This window comes from Bos mutus, chromosome 18, assembly GCF_027580195.1.
Source record: "Bos mutus isolate GX-2022 chromosome 18, NWIPB_WYAK_1.1, whole genome shotgun sequence".
In the NCBI taxonomy this organism is placed as follows: Eukaryota; Metazoa; Chordata; class Mammalia; order Artiodactyla; family Bovidae; genus Bos; species Bos mutus.
The window spans coordinates 14323278-14342233 of NC_091634.1; the positions used below are offsets into that span (position 1 = coordinate 14323278).

The 18956-nt window shown below is 51.6% G+C and overlaps 1 protein-coding gene across 1 annotated transcript; it reads right to left on the reverse strand.

Moving 5' to 3' along the window:
* Positions 1–5297: 5297 nt before the first annotated feature.
* On the reverse strand, positions 5298–18237 carry EIF3K (eukaryotic translation initiation factor 3 subunit K). Its single transcript, XM_005910149.3, has 8 exons — positions 18062–18237; positions 17041–17139; positions 13249–13369; positions 11895–11969; positions 8967–9033; positions 8797–8874; positions 7029–7154; positions 5298–5366 (listed from the first exon to the last, which is right to left on the reverse strand). The coding sequence occupies exons 1-8, from the start codon at positions 18118–18120 to the stop codon at positions 5335–5337; spliced, it is 657 nt and encodes a 218-aa protein (XP_005910211.2). The 5' UTR covers positions 18121–18237; the 3' UTR covers positions 5298–5334.
* Between the last annotated feature and the right edge of the window lie 719 nt (positions 18238–18956).

Sequence of the window (18956 nt, forward strand, 5' to 3'; positions counted from 1 at the left end):
GCCCAGTTTTTTGTTTTTTGTTTTTTTTCTGGCCCAGCTTTTGAAACCCCTGAGACTCCTGGGGTTTCAAACAAACCCACAAGGTCTTTCTTCCACATCCTGATCATGCTGGTCCTCATGTCTCTCCCAGCTCCCCTCCTACTCTCCCCTCCTTTCTGAACTTTCACCACGGTTGGGTCCAACTCTTTGCAATGCTATGGACTGTAGCACACCAGGATTCCCTGTTCTTCACTATCTCTCAGTTTGTTCAAACTCATGTCCATTGAGTCGGTGATACCATCCAACCATCTCATCCTGTCGCCCCCTTCTCCTTCTGCCCTCAGTCTTTCCCAGCATCTGGGTCTTTTCCAGTGAGTCAACTCTCCTCATCAGGTGGCCAAAGTATTGGAGCTTCAACTTCAGCATCAGTCCTTCCAATGAATATTCGGGATCGATTTCCTTGAGGATTGACTGATTTGATCTCCTTGCTGTCGAAGGAACTCTCAATGAGAGTCTTCTCCAGCACCACAGTTCAAAAGCATCAATTCTTCAGCGCTCAGCCTTCTTTATGGTCCAACTCTCATATCCACACATGACTACTGGAAAAACCACAGCTTTGACTACATAGACCTTTGTTGGCAAAGTGATGTCTCTGCTTTTTAATACTCTGCCTGGGTTTGTCATAGCTTTCTTTCCAAGGAGCAAGGGTCTTTTAACTTCATGGCTGCAGTCACTGTCCACAGTGATACAGGAGCCCAGGAAAATAAAACCTGCCACTGTTTACGTATTTCCCCCATCCATTTGCCATGAAGTGATGGGACCAGAGGCCATGATCTTAATTTTTTGAATGTTGAGTTTTAAGCCAGCTTTTTCACTCTCCTCTTTCACCTTCCTCATGAGGCTTTTTAGTTCCTCTTCCCTTTCTGCCTTTAGGCCTCCTAACTGTTCCTCCAACATACTAGGTATGCTCCAGTCTCAAGGCCTTTGAACATAGTGATACCTTGCTACCACTGCCTGGAACACTCTCCCTAGATACTGGATCCCCAAGGCTCATAGCCTCCTCTCCTGAAGATTAGAGGAAATGCCACCTCCTCAGTGAGACCTCCCCTGACCACTTTTTTATAAATAGCATCCACACCTTCCCAGCTTTATTTTTTCCAGAATACTGATCACCACTAATATACAAATATGACTGCTTTATTTAGTTTCTTTCTCAAGAATGTCAGCCCATGATGGTGGGAATCTTTGTTTTGTCATATTCCTAGTCTCTGAAACAGTGTCTGGCACAAGATTGTCTGTTGTTTAGTTGCTAAGTCGGGTCAGACTCTTGTGACCCTCTGTCCATAGGATTTCCCAGGCAAGAATACTAGAGTGGGTTGCCATTTCCTTCTCCAGGGGAACTTCCTGACCCAGGGACTGAACTCACATCAAAGATAGAAGCTTAATAAACCCCAGATGAATGAATAGACTTAAAACCATGGTGAGGAATTTGAGTCTTTTTTTATTGATATATAATTGACATATAATGATTTGATTATTATTATTTGCCTGAAAAGAAGTTTTTATTTTATTCTAAGTGCAGTGGGGCCATATAGTGAATTTTACTCTAAATACAATGGGAAGTTAAGGAAGACTGTAAGCAGGGCTGGGGTCTGATTCAACGGTCTCCTGGGTCCTCTGGCTGCACCAGGGGAACAGACTGTAGAAGGTGGAGTGTGCTCAGGGAGCTCCAAGAGGAGGCTGCTGCGGTGGTCCGGATGAAGCTGGACAGGAAGATGGAGGGTAGAGGAGGAGAGTGCTGTGGAGGAAGGGCAGTGGGGGAATATGAGAAAGTGGAGCCTCTATGACTTTAGACTTTGTTGGGGGTGGGATGCAGAGGTGAAAAAGAAAAAAAAAAAAATCCAGACTCAAGATGGCTCCTAGGGCTTCCCAGGCGGTCCAGTGGGTAAGAATCTGCCTTGCAATGCAGGGGACACCGGTTCCATTCCTAGTCCAGGAAGATCCCATATGCCGTGGGGCACCTAAGCCTGTGTACCACAACTACTGAGCCAGTGCTCTAGAGCCCACAAGCCGCAGCTCCTGAAGCCCGTCAGCCCTAGAGCCCGTGCTCCATGAGAAACCACCACAATGAGAAGCCTGTGCACCGCAACGAGAGAGTAGCCCCGCTCGCCGCAACTAGAGAAAGCCCGCACGCAGCAATGAAGACCCAGCACAGCAAAAAATGTTAAATAAATATAAATTCTTAAAAAAAAAAAGATGGTTCTTAAGTTATGGACCTGAGCAACAGTATGAAGAACTGTATTGAATTCAGGGACGGCCGTGAGGGGAACTGTTGTTAGGGAAAGTAAGAAGGTAAGGGTTTGACTAAAGGCAGGGTCTGACACAGGACAAAAGGACTGTGTCACAATCACCTGCTGGGGAATGCGGATGAGAAGACACGACTTCTCCGGGTACGGGAGCTCCCAGGTTCTTTCATCTTCTCTCAAAGGCACTGGGAGAGATCCAAGGACAAGCGAAGCCAGAGGATGAGGCAGCCCACTTCCCCACGGACAGCCATGACCTGGCCAAAGGCCCGGCAGCGCTGACGGTTTCCAAAGCAGGGCTGGGCCGAGGCTGGGTAGGGGCCAGGCATCTCTTCCTGCCTGACCTGGAGAACAAGCCCGGGACTCTCATGCTGGGCCTGCTAGGCAGGGAGAGTCCTCTTCAACAATGGACCTTTTGCCCCTCCCTGCCTGCTCCCGGTCAACACTGAGAAAACCCCTAGACCCAGGGCTCAGAGATGAAGAGGATGTCCCCAGCCAGTGAGGTTTAAATGAAAGGCTCCCTTTAATTGTCAGCTTTGAGGGCACTTCCCAGAAGCCATCCATGGAGAGTGAACTCATAATAGCTACTGTTTGCAGAGGGTTGAGGGACAGTGGGCAGGGGCTCTCAGGTGGCAGGGGGTGATTCCTACATGAAGGGGTATGGCCAGGGGGCCCTGGGGTTAGGTTCACAATTTCCACATCATCATTTGGTGGAAAACTTGTGACTTTTTTTGTGACTTCAGTCAGAACTTATTAAATGCTGCTGTTGCTGCTGCTGCTAAGTCGCTTCAGTCGTGTCCGACTCTGTGCGACCCCATAGACGACAGCCCACCAGGCTCCCCCGTCCCTGGGACTCTCCAGGCAAGAACACTGGAGTGGGTTGCCATTTCCTTTTCCAATGCATGAAAGTGAAAAGTGAAAGTGAAGTTGCTCAGTTGTGTCCGACTCCCAGCGACCCCATGGACTGCAGCCCACCAGGCTCCTCCGTCCATGGGATTTTCCAGGCAAGAGTACTGGAGTGGGGTGCCATTGCCTTCTCCGTATTAAATGCTATATCCCATTATTGGGAATTTCCTGGCAGTCCAGTGGTTAGGACTTGGCGTTTTCACGCCTGTAGCCCTAGGTTCAGTCCCAGGCCAGGGAGCTAAGACCCAACAAGTGTCTTAATTCTGCAAGCCACATGGCCAAAAAGAAATGATAGACAGTAAATTTTGAATTAAAAATAACACTCTATCCTGTTATTAACCCTACCTAGAAGAAAGAAAGGAGAGAGGGCTGTGACCTCTCAGGGTGGGGACATGAGCAGGTCCTGGGATGCTAGGGGTGACTGTGGAAGCAGCTGTACCAGCAGACCAAAGCCCAAGTCACCACGACAGGTGACATGCCGATGATCTCAAAGCCCTGAGTGCAACGGCTGAAGGGGTACTCTCCTTAACACACCCAAAAGCCACTGGGCTGGTGTCTAAACTCGGTCTTTCTGCAGACCCAGGCCTCTAAGCTGCTCAAAGGGTGATCTTCCTAGAACAGAAGCAGGTTGTCAAAGCAGGAAAAGCCGTGGCTTCCAGAACACTTAAAGGTCGTTTCCTCTCCCTTTGCGGAATGGCCGTGACTAGCTTGTATCCTACACAGGGGCACTTGCCAAGTTGGGGAGTGGGAGCATGCCCACTCAGAGTGGGTGCTCTTCTGCTGATGGACTAAATGGGTGGGGGACAGCATCCAGTGTCCCCTCCTTCCCCCCACCCCATAGAGCTGGCTCCCAAGTCCTGAGCTGCAATAGTACCCTTTGTCCCCGGATTCCGGCACACCCTAGTTCCTGGCTCCTGCTCAGGTCTGGATCTCGGCGTAAAGGGTATCCTGTCCTGCCCTGGCTTAGAGAATGATGGGTGTGAGTGCCGGCCAGCAGGGAGGGCTGGCAGCTCTGGCACTGCCCTTTCTGTAAGCAGAGTCCACACACAAGGGCATGAGAGTGAGGCACTCCCTCGGGGCGGGATATACATCTATCGCAGCATCTGATTTCCTCTCATTTTCCCTAAGAGGCAGTCCTTCTTCCTGCAGACAACAGGCTCAGAGGTGAAAGCTCAACCAGTCATTCCATCAGAATGTGTGGAATACCTTACCAAATTTGAATAACCAACCCAAGGCTAAGACTTGAGGATAGGGGCAGAATGGCCTGGCTGCAAATCCCAACTTTCTTAAAAAGTCTCACCAAAAAGAATGTTGGGGACTAGTTCCCAATGTGGGGCTGAGGGGGCGGGGGAACAAACTCTCCTGACTCTGAAAGGAAGTGACTCTGGTTGGCTCAGTGCCAAGAACAGGCTAGGTCTTGATCTGAAAACATCACTGGCCAGAGCCCATGGAATCCTTATGATTCTGACAAGGGATTCCCAGGTTCAATCCCTGGGTGGGGAAGATCCCCTGGAGAAGGAAATGGCAGCCCACTCCAGGGACTCTTGCCTGGAGAATTCCATGGACAGAGGAGCCTGGTGGGCTACAGTCCATGGGGTCGCATAAGGACAGGACTGAGTGACTACTACTTTCACAGGTTGAGCAAGCAACCAGAGTCCTCCCCCACTCACCCTTCCGGCCACTGCCCTAGGGCTGCTTGGGAGGCCCAAGGGTCAGGGTGCTGCTCCTCCCCCTCCAGGAACCCAGGGGCCGCACCTGTTCATAGGTTTTCGGGAGGACGGGAGAGCCCTGGCTAGCCCCAGGTGCAGGGCTGGGCTCCTAGCTCTTACTCACACCTTGCTGACTCACCCACAACCCATTCATACCCTCCGTGCTGACTCATGGCTGCAGGACCTCCACCTGTGATCTGACGGGTCAGGAAGGGGGCGGTGAAGGTCAGCCACTGGGTCTGGGCAGAGGAGCAGGTCTGGGGAGACAGAAGCTCTGCTGCTGGGTTGAGGGGTGGGGGTGGGCAGACAGATCAGAGGTGGCCCCAGCACCCGGTGATGCGAGACCCTGATGCTGGTCGGGGAGGGGCAGAGGCAGGAAGTCGAAGGGGAGACAACAGGCTAAGAAGTCAACACATCTTTATTAAACGACTGCAAAGTTACTGGGAGGAGGCCATGATGCTGGACACACCTGTTGAGAAGAAAAGGGAAGGCCAGGGTCAATGTGGCAAAGATACAAGATGAACCTCCAACCACCAACCGCAGCGCCCACAACTGTTTAGGGGCCTTGTAGACTTAAACAACAGGCTAAGAACAATGCCTTTATTTATTTTTTTAAAGTCTTTATTGAATCGTATTTTAGCTCCTCGATCAGGGATCAAACCCGCAAACCCCTGCATGGGAAGGCAGTCTTAACCACTGGACCACCAGGGAAGTCCCAATGCCTGGATTTTAAAAGTATGATTTGCTATTTTCATCACCATCCTGATAACATTTACTATGGTAGTATTTGCGAGATGGGCTTCCCTGGTGGATCAGTGGTCAAGAATCCACCATCTGCCAATGCAGGAGACAAAAGTTCGATCCCTGGATAGGGAAGATCCCCTGGAAAGGGAAATAGCAACCCACTCCAATATTCTTGTCTGGGAAACCCCACGACAGAAGAGCCTGGCAGGCTACAGTCCACTGGGTCACAGAAGTCGGGACAAGACTGAAGTGACTAAGCAACAATTTGCGAGATGCTCTGAGCGCTGGACTTGCATCTCATCCGCAGAACCCTTTGCTCCAAGGAATTCTCACAAAGAACCCCAACTCGGTGGGCACATCTCATTTAGACTGAAGGTCCGAAGCCCCCAGGTGTGGAGATGCCTGCCTGCTCAATCTTGTTCCTCAGTTAAATAGCAATGTAGTCATTTTGTACTCAGAGGCCACAGCGTACCAGTCCTTATCTTTAACACACCAGAACCACACTTAAGAGGGCGGGGAGGAGACCGAGGGCCTAAGGAAGCAGCCCGTCCCTGCCCCGCCAGTTCTCTCTTATTCCAGGACGCCTGCGCAGTGGGAAGGTGTGATAGCAGGTTTGCTCTAGTTGAGCAGCCAGTGGAGTGTTACTTAATGTGATGGTGACAATGAGGGTAACATTTAGTGAGCTGCAGGACTGGTTCTTTGCTAAGTGTTGCACATGCAGTGTCTCACTTCACACTCATACCTCCAGGGGGTGGGTACTGCGGTATTATTCAGTTACTTAGTTACTTATTATTACTTATATTAGTTACTTATATAGTTATTAGTTACTTATTATTCAGTTACTTATGGGGTTGACCCAAGGACCAATGACTTTAATAATAAAAAGTGTAAAAACTATATGGAGTTAGTCATAATTATTGGGCTGTCACCCCCCACTTTCTAGATGAGAAACTGGAGGCAGAGATGTAAGGTCGCCTGCCCGAAGTTACAGATGAATAAAGAACCCGGATCCCACCCAGCTGCCCCGGCCGCAGAGCCTGCACTTCCTGGTAGGTGTTCTGCTGCACAGATGTCAGGGCCGAGGCCCCAGGGCCAGTGAGGGTGTGGGGATACCCTGCCGGGTCCCTCCAGGCCCTGGGAAGTCTTACTGAGCGCTTCAGGGCAGGATCCAGTGCCCAGAATTCCAGGGAAGGACACCAGGACCCTCCGCCCTTTCTCCCCGGGGAAGGCGGCCTGCCTGGGACACAAGAGATCAGGGGAATCTGGCAGGTACACATTTCTTGGCCCTGAGTCAGAACTTATCTACCTGAATCTTTGGGGACCCAGCCCTGCTCTCTTATAAGGCCCCTCCTCAGCCCCACAGCCTGAGGCTCAGGCCACTACTCACTGTCAAAGTCGATCTTCTCCACGATGTTCTTGGGCTTTATGCTCTCCTCCTGGCTGCAGATGAAGATCTGGCCCGACTCGTCAGCGCTCCAGCCATACTTGCTCATCCACACCTTTAGCTGGCTGTCTGCAGAGGACACAGCAGCGCAGGGGCTTTGCACAGGGATCCCACAGTATTGGGGATGGGGGCTGCACTCAGGGTGTCCTCCTTGCCTGCCTTGGGCAGATCTGATCTCGGGCTGCCAGCCTGGGGCTCCTACGGTTCATTCTCCAAACAGCCGCCAGGGGGAGCCTTTTAGCTTTCTCATCCTTCCCACTACAGGGCTTCTGAGTTTCATTTTCTATTTACCTCTCATGTCTCCCAGGGTAAAAGCTCAGCTCCTAAAAACAGCAGAGCGCTTACTTCTCTGCTTTTCCCCCAATCTACATTGAAATGGCTTCAAAATGATGATTTCATCATTTCCAAGAACAGTAAGCTTATGGCACCACGTTTAAGAATTTCTTTGCAGCTCTTTCTTGCCTTTAGAAAGGGCGCAGCAGAGGATGAGATGGTTAGCTAGCATCACTGATTCAGTGGATGTGAGTTTGAGCAAACTCCAGCAGACAATGAAGAACAGGGGAGCCTGGCATGCTGCAGTCCATGGGGTCTCAAAGAGCCAGACAGGACTTAGCGAGTGAACAACACCAAAAAAAAAAATAAGATATTTTCTGGCCAGAGAAGTGTTCTATAACTTGAAATAATTCTTTTCTGTGTGACTACTATCAATTTGATACAGATTCATCTGTTTCTCTTTACCTTCAACTCTAAGGGCTGTTTCATCCCTTTCTGATTTAATTTCACTTTTAAACACATAAAATATCCACACAATGTAAAGCACTTAGTACCCGACACAAAGTGTCCAGAAAAAGTTAGCTTCCACTGAAAACAATGTTTCATCTGGCTTAAAAGGCAAAACTATCCAAGAAGGTGCTCAGAGAAATCTCACCCCCAATCCCCCAACTCTCCTCCCTGTTCTCACCCTCAGCTCCCAAGTAACCATTTTCCTTGTTTAAAAATTTTTCCCCTCCTGTATTTCTTTTTGAAAAATGAGCAAATATGCACACTTTTTTTTTCTTTTTAGAGGGATCTTTAGAAATATAAATCTAATCATGTTCTCCTCTGCTCAGACCCTCCAGTGGCTCCATCTCACTCAGGATAGAGGACAAAGTCCTCAGGCAGGAGGCCCTTCAGTGCCTGAAACCCCTCCCCACACCACCTCTCTGCCCTGGCTCTGCCCCCTGGCTCCCCCAGCCCCGGCCAAGGGCTTCCTGGCTGCTCTCTGAGCACTGCATCCTCACATTCACTCTGCGCTCAGGCTGCCGCCTCCACCTCCAGGTGCCTCCTGCTCCCTCACTCCCCACCCTCCCGGCCCTCTCCAGGGGCTGTCATGCATGGATCCCACTAGACATGAACAGCTTCATTTGTCATGTTTTGCTACCTCCATGAGAATGAATCTAAGCCATTCTGTGCTGCTCACTGCCGTGCCCCAGGGCCTTGAACAGTGCAGAGTGGGCATTCAACTAATTTATGCAGAATAATGAATGAATGCTGTAGGATGTTTGAAAAGGCAAGGGAGGTGTTATATTAATTCCTTATTTCCTCTCTGGACTGGGCCTTTAATAACAACCTGGTAAGGCAGGAGTGGGCCCATTTGAGGAGCTGGCTGAGGCCCACTGCCCTGCTCACTCTGACCTCCTAGATGGCACTAGGGACCCAGAGAAGGCCTTACCTGTCAGATCCCCGAGCATCTCAGCCAGCAGCCAGCGATCAATGTGTTGATACGTGATGCCCACGACATGGCAGATAACTGCGGAAATTAGGGACAAACACGAAGGGCCACTCTCAGAACCTGCTGCCACTCCCTCCCCTCAGGGAGCCCAAGCTCAGAGAGGAACTTACATTTTCGGACAGAGTCTTCAAAGCCGGTTATACCTTCCAGGAGGTCCATGTTTTCATCCAGGGCTTGCTGTGAGGGGAAAGACGATGTTCACAATAACGCTGTCAGTAACGTCAAGGGGACCCCTCGGCAGTCCAGTGGTTAGGACTCGGCACTTTCATTGCCAAGGGCCTGGATTCAATCCCTGGTCAGGGAACTAAGATCTCACAAGCCATGTGGCCAAAGAAAAAAGTTATAAATAATGCCAAGAAGATTAACCCCGATAATAAAATAAGAGAAGCGAACACTCTAGCATTCACCCCACAGGTCAGCCCTTCTTCTGTATGCAACCTTATGATGTAACAATGCTGGTTTTTCTCCTATTTTAGAGATGGGGAAACCAAGGCTCAGAGCAGCTAAGAGATTTGCCCAAAATCACAGAGTGGGGTTTGCACCTGGCAAACCCCATCTGCCCATCACCTCCTCCCACTCACCCCCTCACTCCAACCACAGGGGCTCCTCACTGCCCCTCAGACATGCCACTCAGCCACCTCAAGCCCTCAGCACTGGCTAGGGGTGGGAAATTCAGCTTTGGCCGCTTCTATTTTCCCATGAAATGACGAGAGAGGAGACAGATGAGGTACCTGCACTCAACCACCTCTTCACGGATCTCACCTAATTCAGAGAAAAGGGCAACAGCCCTACCATGGCCCATGAGCCCACCCTCCCCAACCCCCTGGGAACTACCCATCACCTCCTCCCACTTACCGCCTCACTCCAACCACAGGGGCTCCTCGCTGCCCCTCAGACTTGCCAGACATCCGCCCACCTCAAGGTCTCAGTGCTGGCTGTTTTGGGGTCTGGAACTCTCTTCCCCCATGGCTAGCACTCCCACCTCCTTGAGGCCTCTGCTCAAATGTCACCCTCCCAGCAAGGGCTCCCCCAGCATCAGGGAGGGAGCTGAGGAACTCACTAGGACCACGAGAGGGAGCAGCCAGCTCGGCAGGAGGAAGGTGGGAGAGCAGCTGTCCTGGAAGCCAAGAGACACTGGCCGGGCAGGTGAGCCGGCGCCTGAGAACTTCCCATGGGATCTAGCAATGGGGGTGTCACTGTGGGTCTCAACAAGAGCGCTTCGGTGGCCTGTGCCTGAGTCAGGCGTCAGAGGGCTGGCCACAAAAGCCTGAATGGCATGGGTTCATGTGAGCAGAGGGATAAGACAAGGCTGAACACAGGCAACCTGTCCTGGGGTGGGCTGACCCACAGCCCTGATTCGCCTGGGATGTGAGACTTTGTGCTTTAAGACCGGGAAAGCCCTGGGCAGACTGGGACAGCTGGGGTCCCAGCCAGGAGCAAGGCAGGAAGGGGAGCAGAGGGAGGGGGCGGTGGCAGAGCTGGTGGGGAGTGTGGAGGTGCAGGGGGAGTTCTTTTTTATGTTAGAACCCACTGCAGCGTGGACGTGCTGCATGGGGATGGAAATAGTGTGGGAAGGTCAAGTTTGCAGAGTGGGGAGAATGGCTGGTGTGATGCCACTGAGTGGGCGAGAGGGCAGGGGATCAGGGCACTGGAGGAGGAGGGACGGGTCACCCACTAGAGCAGAACAGGGCTTGGTCAGCTGCCAGATGTTGGGTCAGGGGTGGGAAGTTCAGCTCTGGCCACTTCTATTTTCACATGAAATGAGAAGCCAGGTCATAGGCTGAGGTGAGGAGAAAGGCGGTGGTGAGGAGTTGCGGAGAGCCATCCAGGAACACAGGGAGGGAAGCACGGACCGGCTGTGGGTGGGCACTGACAGCTCCTCTCCAGCCTCCTGCAGCCCCACAGCCCCAGGTGAGGAGCGCACAGTTTGTGAAGGAGGAAGCAGAACAGAGGACAGGGGCTGCTGATCAGGCCGAAGAATGTCGGGTCAGAGGCCTCATGGGGGCGAGCTGGGACTCGAGGGGCGAGGAGGAAGTGGTCAGAGGCTGGAAATGTTTGACCTTCACGGGCAGATGAGGCAATTGCTGATGAAGACAAGTATAGGTCAGTAACTCCCAGACTTAGCCGGGTAGCAAAATCACCAGGGATAATTGCTTAAAATCACTAAGCTGAGACCGCACCCAGACTAATGATGTCAGATTTCATGAAGGTACAATTCAAGTATTAGTATCATATTTGTTGTTTCTTTTTTTTTTAAACTTCTTAGGGATTCAGTGTGCTGAGAACTGGTCTCATCTTGGATGTGAGGGGAGGGAGTGAGGGGCTCAGGGCCCAGGGAGAACAAGAAATCTGGAAACTGAGAAGTCAGGGTGATGGAAGGATCACAGACCTGCCCTTTCAAGCACCTAAGAATAAAGAGTGGCTGTAAGTTACATTCTTCAGAAAAATGAGCAGTCATGGAGTGTGGTGGGGTATGATAAGATAGGAGCTTCAGGACTGGGGGGCTGGGCGAGGAGATGGGTCTGGGAGTGGAGGTGAGAGCTAGGAGGCCATGTGGACTCCCCCTTGGGACACCAGGTCCAGTTAGGACAAGAAAGGGGGAACAGAATTTACTCTTTATTCAACTGTTATTATGTGGCCATATCCCATGGCATGCAGGATCTTAGTTTGAACCCATTCCTGGTTCGGGTTCCACTGCAGTGAAAGCACAGAATCTTAAACACTGGACACCAGGGAAGTCCCGTGGGGGGAGAGTATTTAGAGGACAGAGGACTTTTGCTGAAAGAACAGGTGCTTGTCTGTGTGTGACAGAGTGAGAGAGAGAGAGAGAGAAAGCCTGAACTTTGTCAGCAGAGGAGAGGCCTGGGGTGTCCTGGCTCCAGGTGGGGATGACCATTCCATGCCATCCCACACGCAGAGTTCTGAACCCAGGGCCCACTGCCATGGAGGAAGCCAATAAATGTGTGTGGTCTTGACTTCCAGCAGCCTTTTCTGCACAGCCCAGTCACCACCCTACCCTGGGGCCCCAGGGAAGTTACCCAGAAGGCTTGGAAGTGGCAGGTCTCCAGCAGGTCTCCGAGGTACAAAATCTGCCGGATGGGCCGTTCTTCTTGCTGGGGGGAGGCGTTAAGGGCAATAGGCCTTCCAGACAGAGGAGGCTGCTGCTGCGCCCAAGACTGCCCCGCCCACAACCGCCCCGCCCACCTCCTGCTCACCACAGCCTGTCACGGCAAACATGAGCAAGAACCTGAGGATCCAGAGATGGGGACAACTCAACAGGGGCCGCCTCGCACACTGAGATCGAGTCACCCCTTACAGAACTGACACGGAAAACGTGATGAGACACACTTCTAGCAAGATGAAAAAAGCAAGATGCAGAAAGACGTGTGTAACAGCCCGTCACCGGGTCGGGAGGAACGGGTGTATATAGACGTGCACACCCGCACTTCTGCATCCGTAGGCTATCGTGGAAAGGCAGAGGGCTGTAAACAACTGTGGCCTTCAGGGAGGGGAGCGGGTGGCCGTGGGCCGAGGAGGGAGGAAGCCTTGGTTTTTTCATGGTGCACTTTGCTGTACTTTGAACAGTGGATCCTATGCGGTTTTTAAGCCACCAGAACAGACCTCTGGGGGAGGTGGACTGTCTGTCAGAAGGCAGGTGCCCCCGTGGACACACCTGTCAGAGCAGGTTCAATGAGGAAGACATTTCTCAGCCCTGCCGCCAATGAGTAGGCCAGCTCAGTGGTATCTCACTCAACATCTCTTCACTGGAGAACAGCGCTGTACCAGACAGACACTGGCCAGTCCCTGGGGATATGCAGAATGAAGGGAAGCTGACAAGCCAGCTCTTCGTGGCTCCGACCTTTGGCCTGGTGGTCTTTGCTCAGCTACGAAGCCTCATGGGAATCTTTCTAAAGCATGTTTCTCCCCCATCACTCTGCAGCCTTAATGCCTTCTTCAGCTCCCCAGTGCTCTTTCTGAGTCTGACCAACTCTGTGGCTAAGCCGAACGTCCTCTACTGACTCTAACATGGCACTGAGCTCTTTTCTTCCTCTTTCCCTACACATGCTCCCCTCTGCCTGGATCACCCTTCCCTACGAATCACCCAATTCCTCATCTTGTATCTGCTCCCTCCTCCAGGAAGATTTCCTGGCTTCCAGGCAAGTTCAGGTGCCTCCTCTGGCCCCTCACACCACAAGTCCTGACTACTCCAGAGAGGACGGGTCTCCCCCGCTAGACTGTGAGCTCTGTGACAGTACTGCCCCAGCTGCGGCCAGCCCGGGGCCAAGACCAGAGCAGGCAATCGGTGTCCGTGTCCGAACTCAAGAGCACGCCCCTATGACTCCGTCCCCCCGCTCCCCGTCCCCCAGTCCCAGCATGAAGCGGGAAGGATGCGTGGGCCTGGTCGATCATGCACTTGCACAGCGTGAAGTCGGTGTGGGGCAGGTTGGTGAGGGCCTTCAGCAGGATCTGGGCCGTGACCGTGGTCTGGAAAAAGGCCGGGTTGAACTGGTACCTGAGAAGGGAAACAGATGCAGTAGCAGTGCCATCTCCTTGTCCCTGGGCCTCACTGGGTACCAGGAAGGCTGCTCGCTGCTTCCGCCCGGAGTCTGGGAGCTGGACATGTCTGCGCTCTGATACCAACCACCCCACTGTCTGGCTGGGACTTTAAGCTCCCTGACCCCTACTTTCCTGCTCTGTAGATGGAGACAGTTAATCCTCACAACCACTCAGTAAGGCAGACAGTGTTAAGTGATTCACAAATGAGTACATAAGTAGCAGTGGTCAAGCCTCTGGAGCCAATTGCCTGGATTTAAACTTCACCGCTGAGTGGCCCTGGACTACTCTTTAAAAAAATACTTTACTTTTGGCTGTGCTGGGTCCTTGTGGCTGTGCGTGGACTTTCGCTAGTTGCAGACAGCAGGGGCTACTCTCTACTTGCAGTATGCTGGCTTCTCTTGTTGGGCTTCCCTGGTGGCTCAGATGGTAAAGAATCCACCTGCAATGCGGGGGACCTGGGTTCAATCCCTGGGTTGGGAAGATCCCCTGGAGCAGGGCATGGCAACCCACTCCAGTGTTCTTGCCTGGAGAATCCCCATGGACAGGCTTCTCTTGTTGCAGAGCACAGGCTCTAAAGCTCTCAGGCTCAGTAGATGTGGCACACAGGCTTGGCTGCCCTGTGGTATGTGGGATCTTTCTGTACCCGGGATGGAACCTGTGTCCCCCTGCACTGCAAGGCAGATTCTTAACCACAGGACCACCAGGGAAGCCCCGGCATGGAGCATTTAAAATAAGTAGACTTCCCTGGTCTGGAAAGATCCCACGTGCCACAGGGCAGCTAAGCCTGTGCAGCACAACTACTAAAGCCCGTGCGCCCTAGAGCCTGGGCTCCACAATAAGAGAAGCCATGGCAATGAGCAGCCTGTGCAGCTCACAAGCCCCCCACAACCAGAGAAAGTGCTTGCACAGCACTGAAGACCCAGCACAGCCAAAAATACAAATAATGAAGTAAGATTCTAAAAAATAATAAATGCTCTGTGCATCAGTTTCCTCTCTTGCAAGAGGTGAGAATAAACCACTGTATCGGGACTTCCCTGGTGGTTCGATGCTTAAGACTCTGTGCTTCCACTGCAGGGGGTTCAGGAAACTAAGATCTTGCGTGTCAGTGTGGTGCTACGACAAAAAAACCAAAACAAATTAAAAAACCCAACTGTATCTACCTCACAAACAAAACATAGCCTCAAAGTGAGTTAATACAAAGGTTATAGCACAGTAGGTACCACATGGGGAGTGCTCACTAGGCAGTGGTTATCACCACTAACAAGCTAAACGACCTCCCCAACACACCCACCGTCTCCATCTTACAGATGGCAAAATCGAGGTCACGAAAGCTCTAAACATTACAAAGCTGGTAGTTGGGCTTCCCTGGCGGCTCGGTGGTAAAGAACCTGACCGCCAATGCAGGAGACACAGGTTCAATCCCTGGGTCAGGAAGATCCCCTGGAGAAGGAAATGGCAACCCACTCCAGTATTCTTGCCTGGAGAATCCCATGGACAAGAGGAGCCTGGCAGGCTACAGCTCTTGGGGTTGAAAAAGAGTTGGATGTGACTTAGTGACTAAAACAAGGAACAATAACGGTGTGTCCGTAAAGCATCTAGAAAGAAGAAACCAAATATCCACCGACAGAGTAACAGATAATTAGGACCTGGTTCCACATGGAACACTACACAGCAATGACAACCAACTGCAGCCACACAGGAAAAGCGTGGCGCTCACAACCCAGGGCTGAGTGCAAGCTGCCAGACGCAGAAGGGCTCCAGTTGTACGGCTACTCTTATGTTCAGTTCAAAGCAGGCAAATCTGAGCTAAGTGAATCAGGATGTGTATGTGTGTACATATGTCTGCAAGCGTATGGTAAATTCACACAAAGCCAGGCCATGAGAGCACAGGAGTGGTCACCAGGGTCAGGGTGGTTGGCACAAAACACACGGGGCAAAGGACAGGGGTGCTAGCAACACCCATTTGCAATTGGGATGCTGATTACACAGGTGTTTATAACTCCACGTTAAACCATAGATTTGCTTTCTGCAGCAGTCTGTTACGGAGAAGGCAATGGCACCCCACTCCAGTACTCTTGCCTGGGAACTCCCATGGATGGAGGAGCCTGGTAGGCTGCAGTCCATGGCGTCGCGAAGAGTCGGACACAACTGAGCGACTTCACTTTCACTTTTCACTTTCATGCACTGGAGAAGGAAATGGCAACCCACTCCAGTGTTCTTGCCTGGAGAGTCCCAGGGACGGGGAAGCCTGGTGGGCTGCTGTCTATGGGGTCGCACAGAGTTGGACACAACTGAAGCGACTTAGCAACAGCAGCAGCAGCCTGTTATGTGCGCCTTGTTATGATTTTTATTTATTTATTTTTTTACTTTTTGGTTGCACCTCAAGGCACGTGGAATCTTAGTTCCCCAACCAGGGATCTAACTCGTATCCCCTGCAGTGGAAGGCTGGAGTCGTAACTGCTGGACTGCAGCCCCGTAACTAAGTTTGCAAAAACCATCCCTCCTCCTGCCCCTACTTCCTGGCTCCTTAGTCTTGCACATTCTATCCACATTCTATCCAAAGTAGATAAAGAGGTCATACAATTCAATACCAAAAATCCCCCAAAACCCTGTCAGAAACTTCTGAATAGGCTTTTTTTCTCCAAAGAAGACACAGAGATGGCCAACAGGCACATGAGAAGATGCTCAACATCACTAAACATCAGGAAAATGCAAATCAGAATCACACACCTGATAAAATGGCTATCAACCAGAAGACAACAAATAACAAAACACCGGCAAGGATGCGGAGGAGAGAACGCTTGGTAGTGTCATGTCAACTGGCGCAGCCACCATGGAAAACAATAGGGAGGTTCCCCGTAAAATTAAAACTAGAACTACCACATGATCCAGCAATTTCATTCCTGGGTATGCGTGTGTGTGTGTATATATATAAAGAAAACAAACACTAACTTGAAATGATACATGCACCCCAGTGTTCACAGGAGCACTATTTTCAGTAGCCAAGATCTGGAAGCAACCTAAGTGTCCATTGACAAATGAATGGATAAAGAAGATGTGGTACCTATAACACAGACACACAATGGAATATTATTCAGCCGTTTAAAAAAAAAAGGAAAAAGAATGAAAATTTGCCTTTTGCAACATGGATGGACCTGGAGAATACTATGCTTAGTGAAGTTAAGTCAGACAAGGAAAGGCGAACACCACATGTTTTCACTTACATGCAGAATCTAAAGAATAAAATGAAAGCAACAAAACAGAAACAGAGACCAAACTAGTGGTTGTAGATGGGAATGGGGTGGGGGAGAGGCAAGATAATGGAAAGGGATTAAGAGGTACAAAATATATATGAAATAAGTAAAATACAAAGTCACAACAAACAGCACAGAAGCTATAACCCCCATTATACAATAACTCTAAACGGAGTATAACCTATAAATATACTCAAACACTATGTTGTACATATAAAACTAATATAACATTGTAAGTCAACTATACTCCAATTTTTAAAAAAGAGAGAGAAGTCACATCCTGCAGGTTACCCCTCACTCCCACCCCACCCAGTGCTGGGAGTGACAGGCTGCTGACTATGGGAACCAGGTGGGAATGGAGGCAGATACTCACAGTTTCAGGACAGCCAGGTTGGCTTCCAGATCATAGGCATTTTCTTTGGCCTGTGTCTCCACATAGCGCTCCAGGGTGGCCAGGTTCTCAGGGTTGTACCTAGAGGAGAAACAAGATCAGTGAGCAGAGACAAGAGCTGAGGCCAGTTACTCCATGGGGTGGGAGTAGCGGGGGGAATGTAGCCTGCTCCTTCTTCTCTTCCTTTCCTCCCTCCCTCTGTCACTGGCCACTTGCTTTATTCAAATATTGAATCAGCTCTATAACCTCTGATGAAACTTATCCATATCCCAGACCTAAGCCCCAGCTCTAAACCCCGGGGTGGGTTTAGAGCCATGGGTTTTTTTCTGAAAAATGCCTCCTCAATCTCTCAGCCAACCAGCCCTTGCAGCCTGTACATCTGGCCTCCTGGACATCTTTGATATCCACCCCTTCCTCCCATACCCAAACCCCACTCTGGTCCAGCCCATACTCTCCTGCCTAGTTTTCCCCATCCCAGCCCCCACCAATCTACCTGTGCTTCCCCCATCACCGCCTTGACCACTCCTGGCTATCACTGTCTACAGTCCAGTTTGTCTGAACTAGAAACTCCATGAAAGCATGGCCAGTGGCTGTCTTTGGTTATCTCTGGTCCGCACCAGTGCCCAGAATTCACAGTGTAGCTTTTAATAAACATGTGTTCGATGAATGAAATGGGCGTGGGGGGGGGGGGGGAGGCGAGACACAAAGAGGCACTAAGTGGCTCAGGGAGACTGAGGTGCAGAGAGAGAAAATTGAGGGGCTGAGAGAGGGTAAGTTAAGCAGAGAGGGCGGCCTTAAGGTATTAAAGCGGACTGAGCGGCAGGCAAGGCCACCTCCTGCCTTTAGGCCTATACAATGCTGTTTTCTTAAACAACTGCTCTAAATTGACTGAAAAATCCCACCTCTGGGCAAGCCCAGGATGCTGACCACCTCTTGCTGACTCCAGAAAACGCTCTCCTCCACCCCTCTTGGACAGAAACGCTCCCTCCGACCGGGCTCAGACCTGTCGATCCCCTTGAGCAACTTGCCCACGTTCGCTCTCATCTGCTCAAACATCGCCATGACTGCTGCCGCCTCCCACACCAGGTTTATAGCCGAAGACCCTGCCGGCAAAGCGTCCTCGAGGACCGGAAGAGGAAGAGTTGGTGGAAACGGAAACTACGTAATTATTTTCTCTCCAGCCCCGGGGGCGGTGAATCGTGCTTTGGGTCCTGCGGCGGCTGCCACGCTTTCCGGCTGCCGCGTGACTTCTTCCCAGCCGGCGCAGTTAGCGCGTGCGCATACGCTCTACTCGAGCAGAAGCTACGGCGCGAGAAAAGACCTAGCCTAACCAAGTGCGCAGGCGCCTTCTCGCGGCGATGGGGCGGGACTAAGCTTTTCCCGGGCCTAGCGTATCCAGTTATAGTCCCAGGCGCGTGAGCGCGGACTTACCGGGAAGTAGACTGATCCGTGGCGGCGTGGACGCACGTTGCGATGCGCGCGGCTGTGAACTCAAAACTGCTGGGGTTCCATCAGTACAATTCTTTTGGTCCATGGGCATGTGCCGAAGAAGGTGCTCTCTGAGGTCCCCTTGGCCCCAGGCCTCGGCCCCTGAGGCAGGATCCTGAGCTTCGCAGGTCCCCCACGCTGGTCCCCCACACTTCACCCTAACGCCGAGGGTAGTGGCCGGCAAAGCTGTTGTGCTCAGCCCGGCAGGGGCGGACGGAGGCTCGTGGACCCCTCCAGATCACGCCCAATCCCCATAGGCTCCAGTTTTGCGGGTGAAGGCGAGCGCCCTGCATGTGTCCACAGCAGGCATGACTGCACATGCTTGTGTTATTATATGTATATGCTCTGGGTACATCCACATACGTGCACACGGGTATCCAGGTGTGTGCACGTCGACTGGCCTGCGCGCC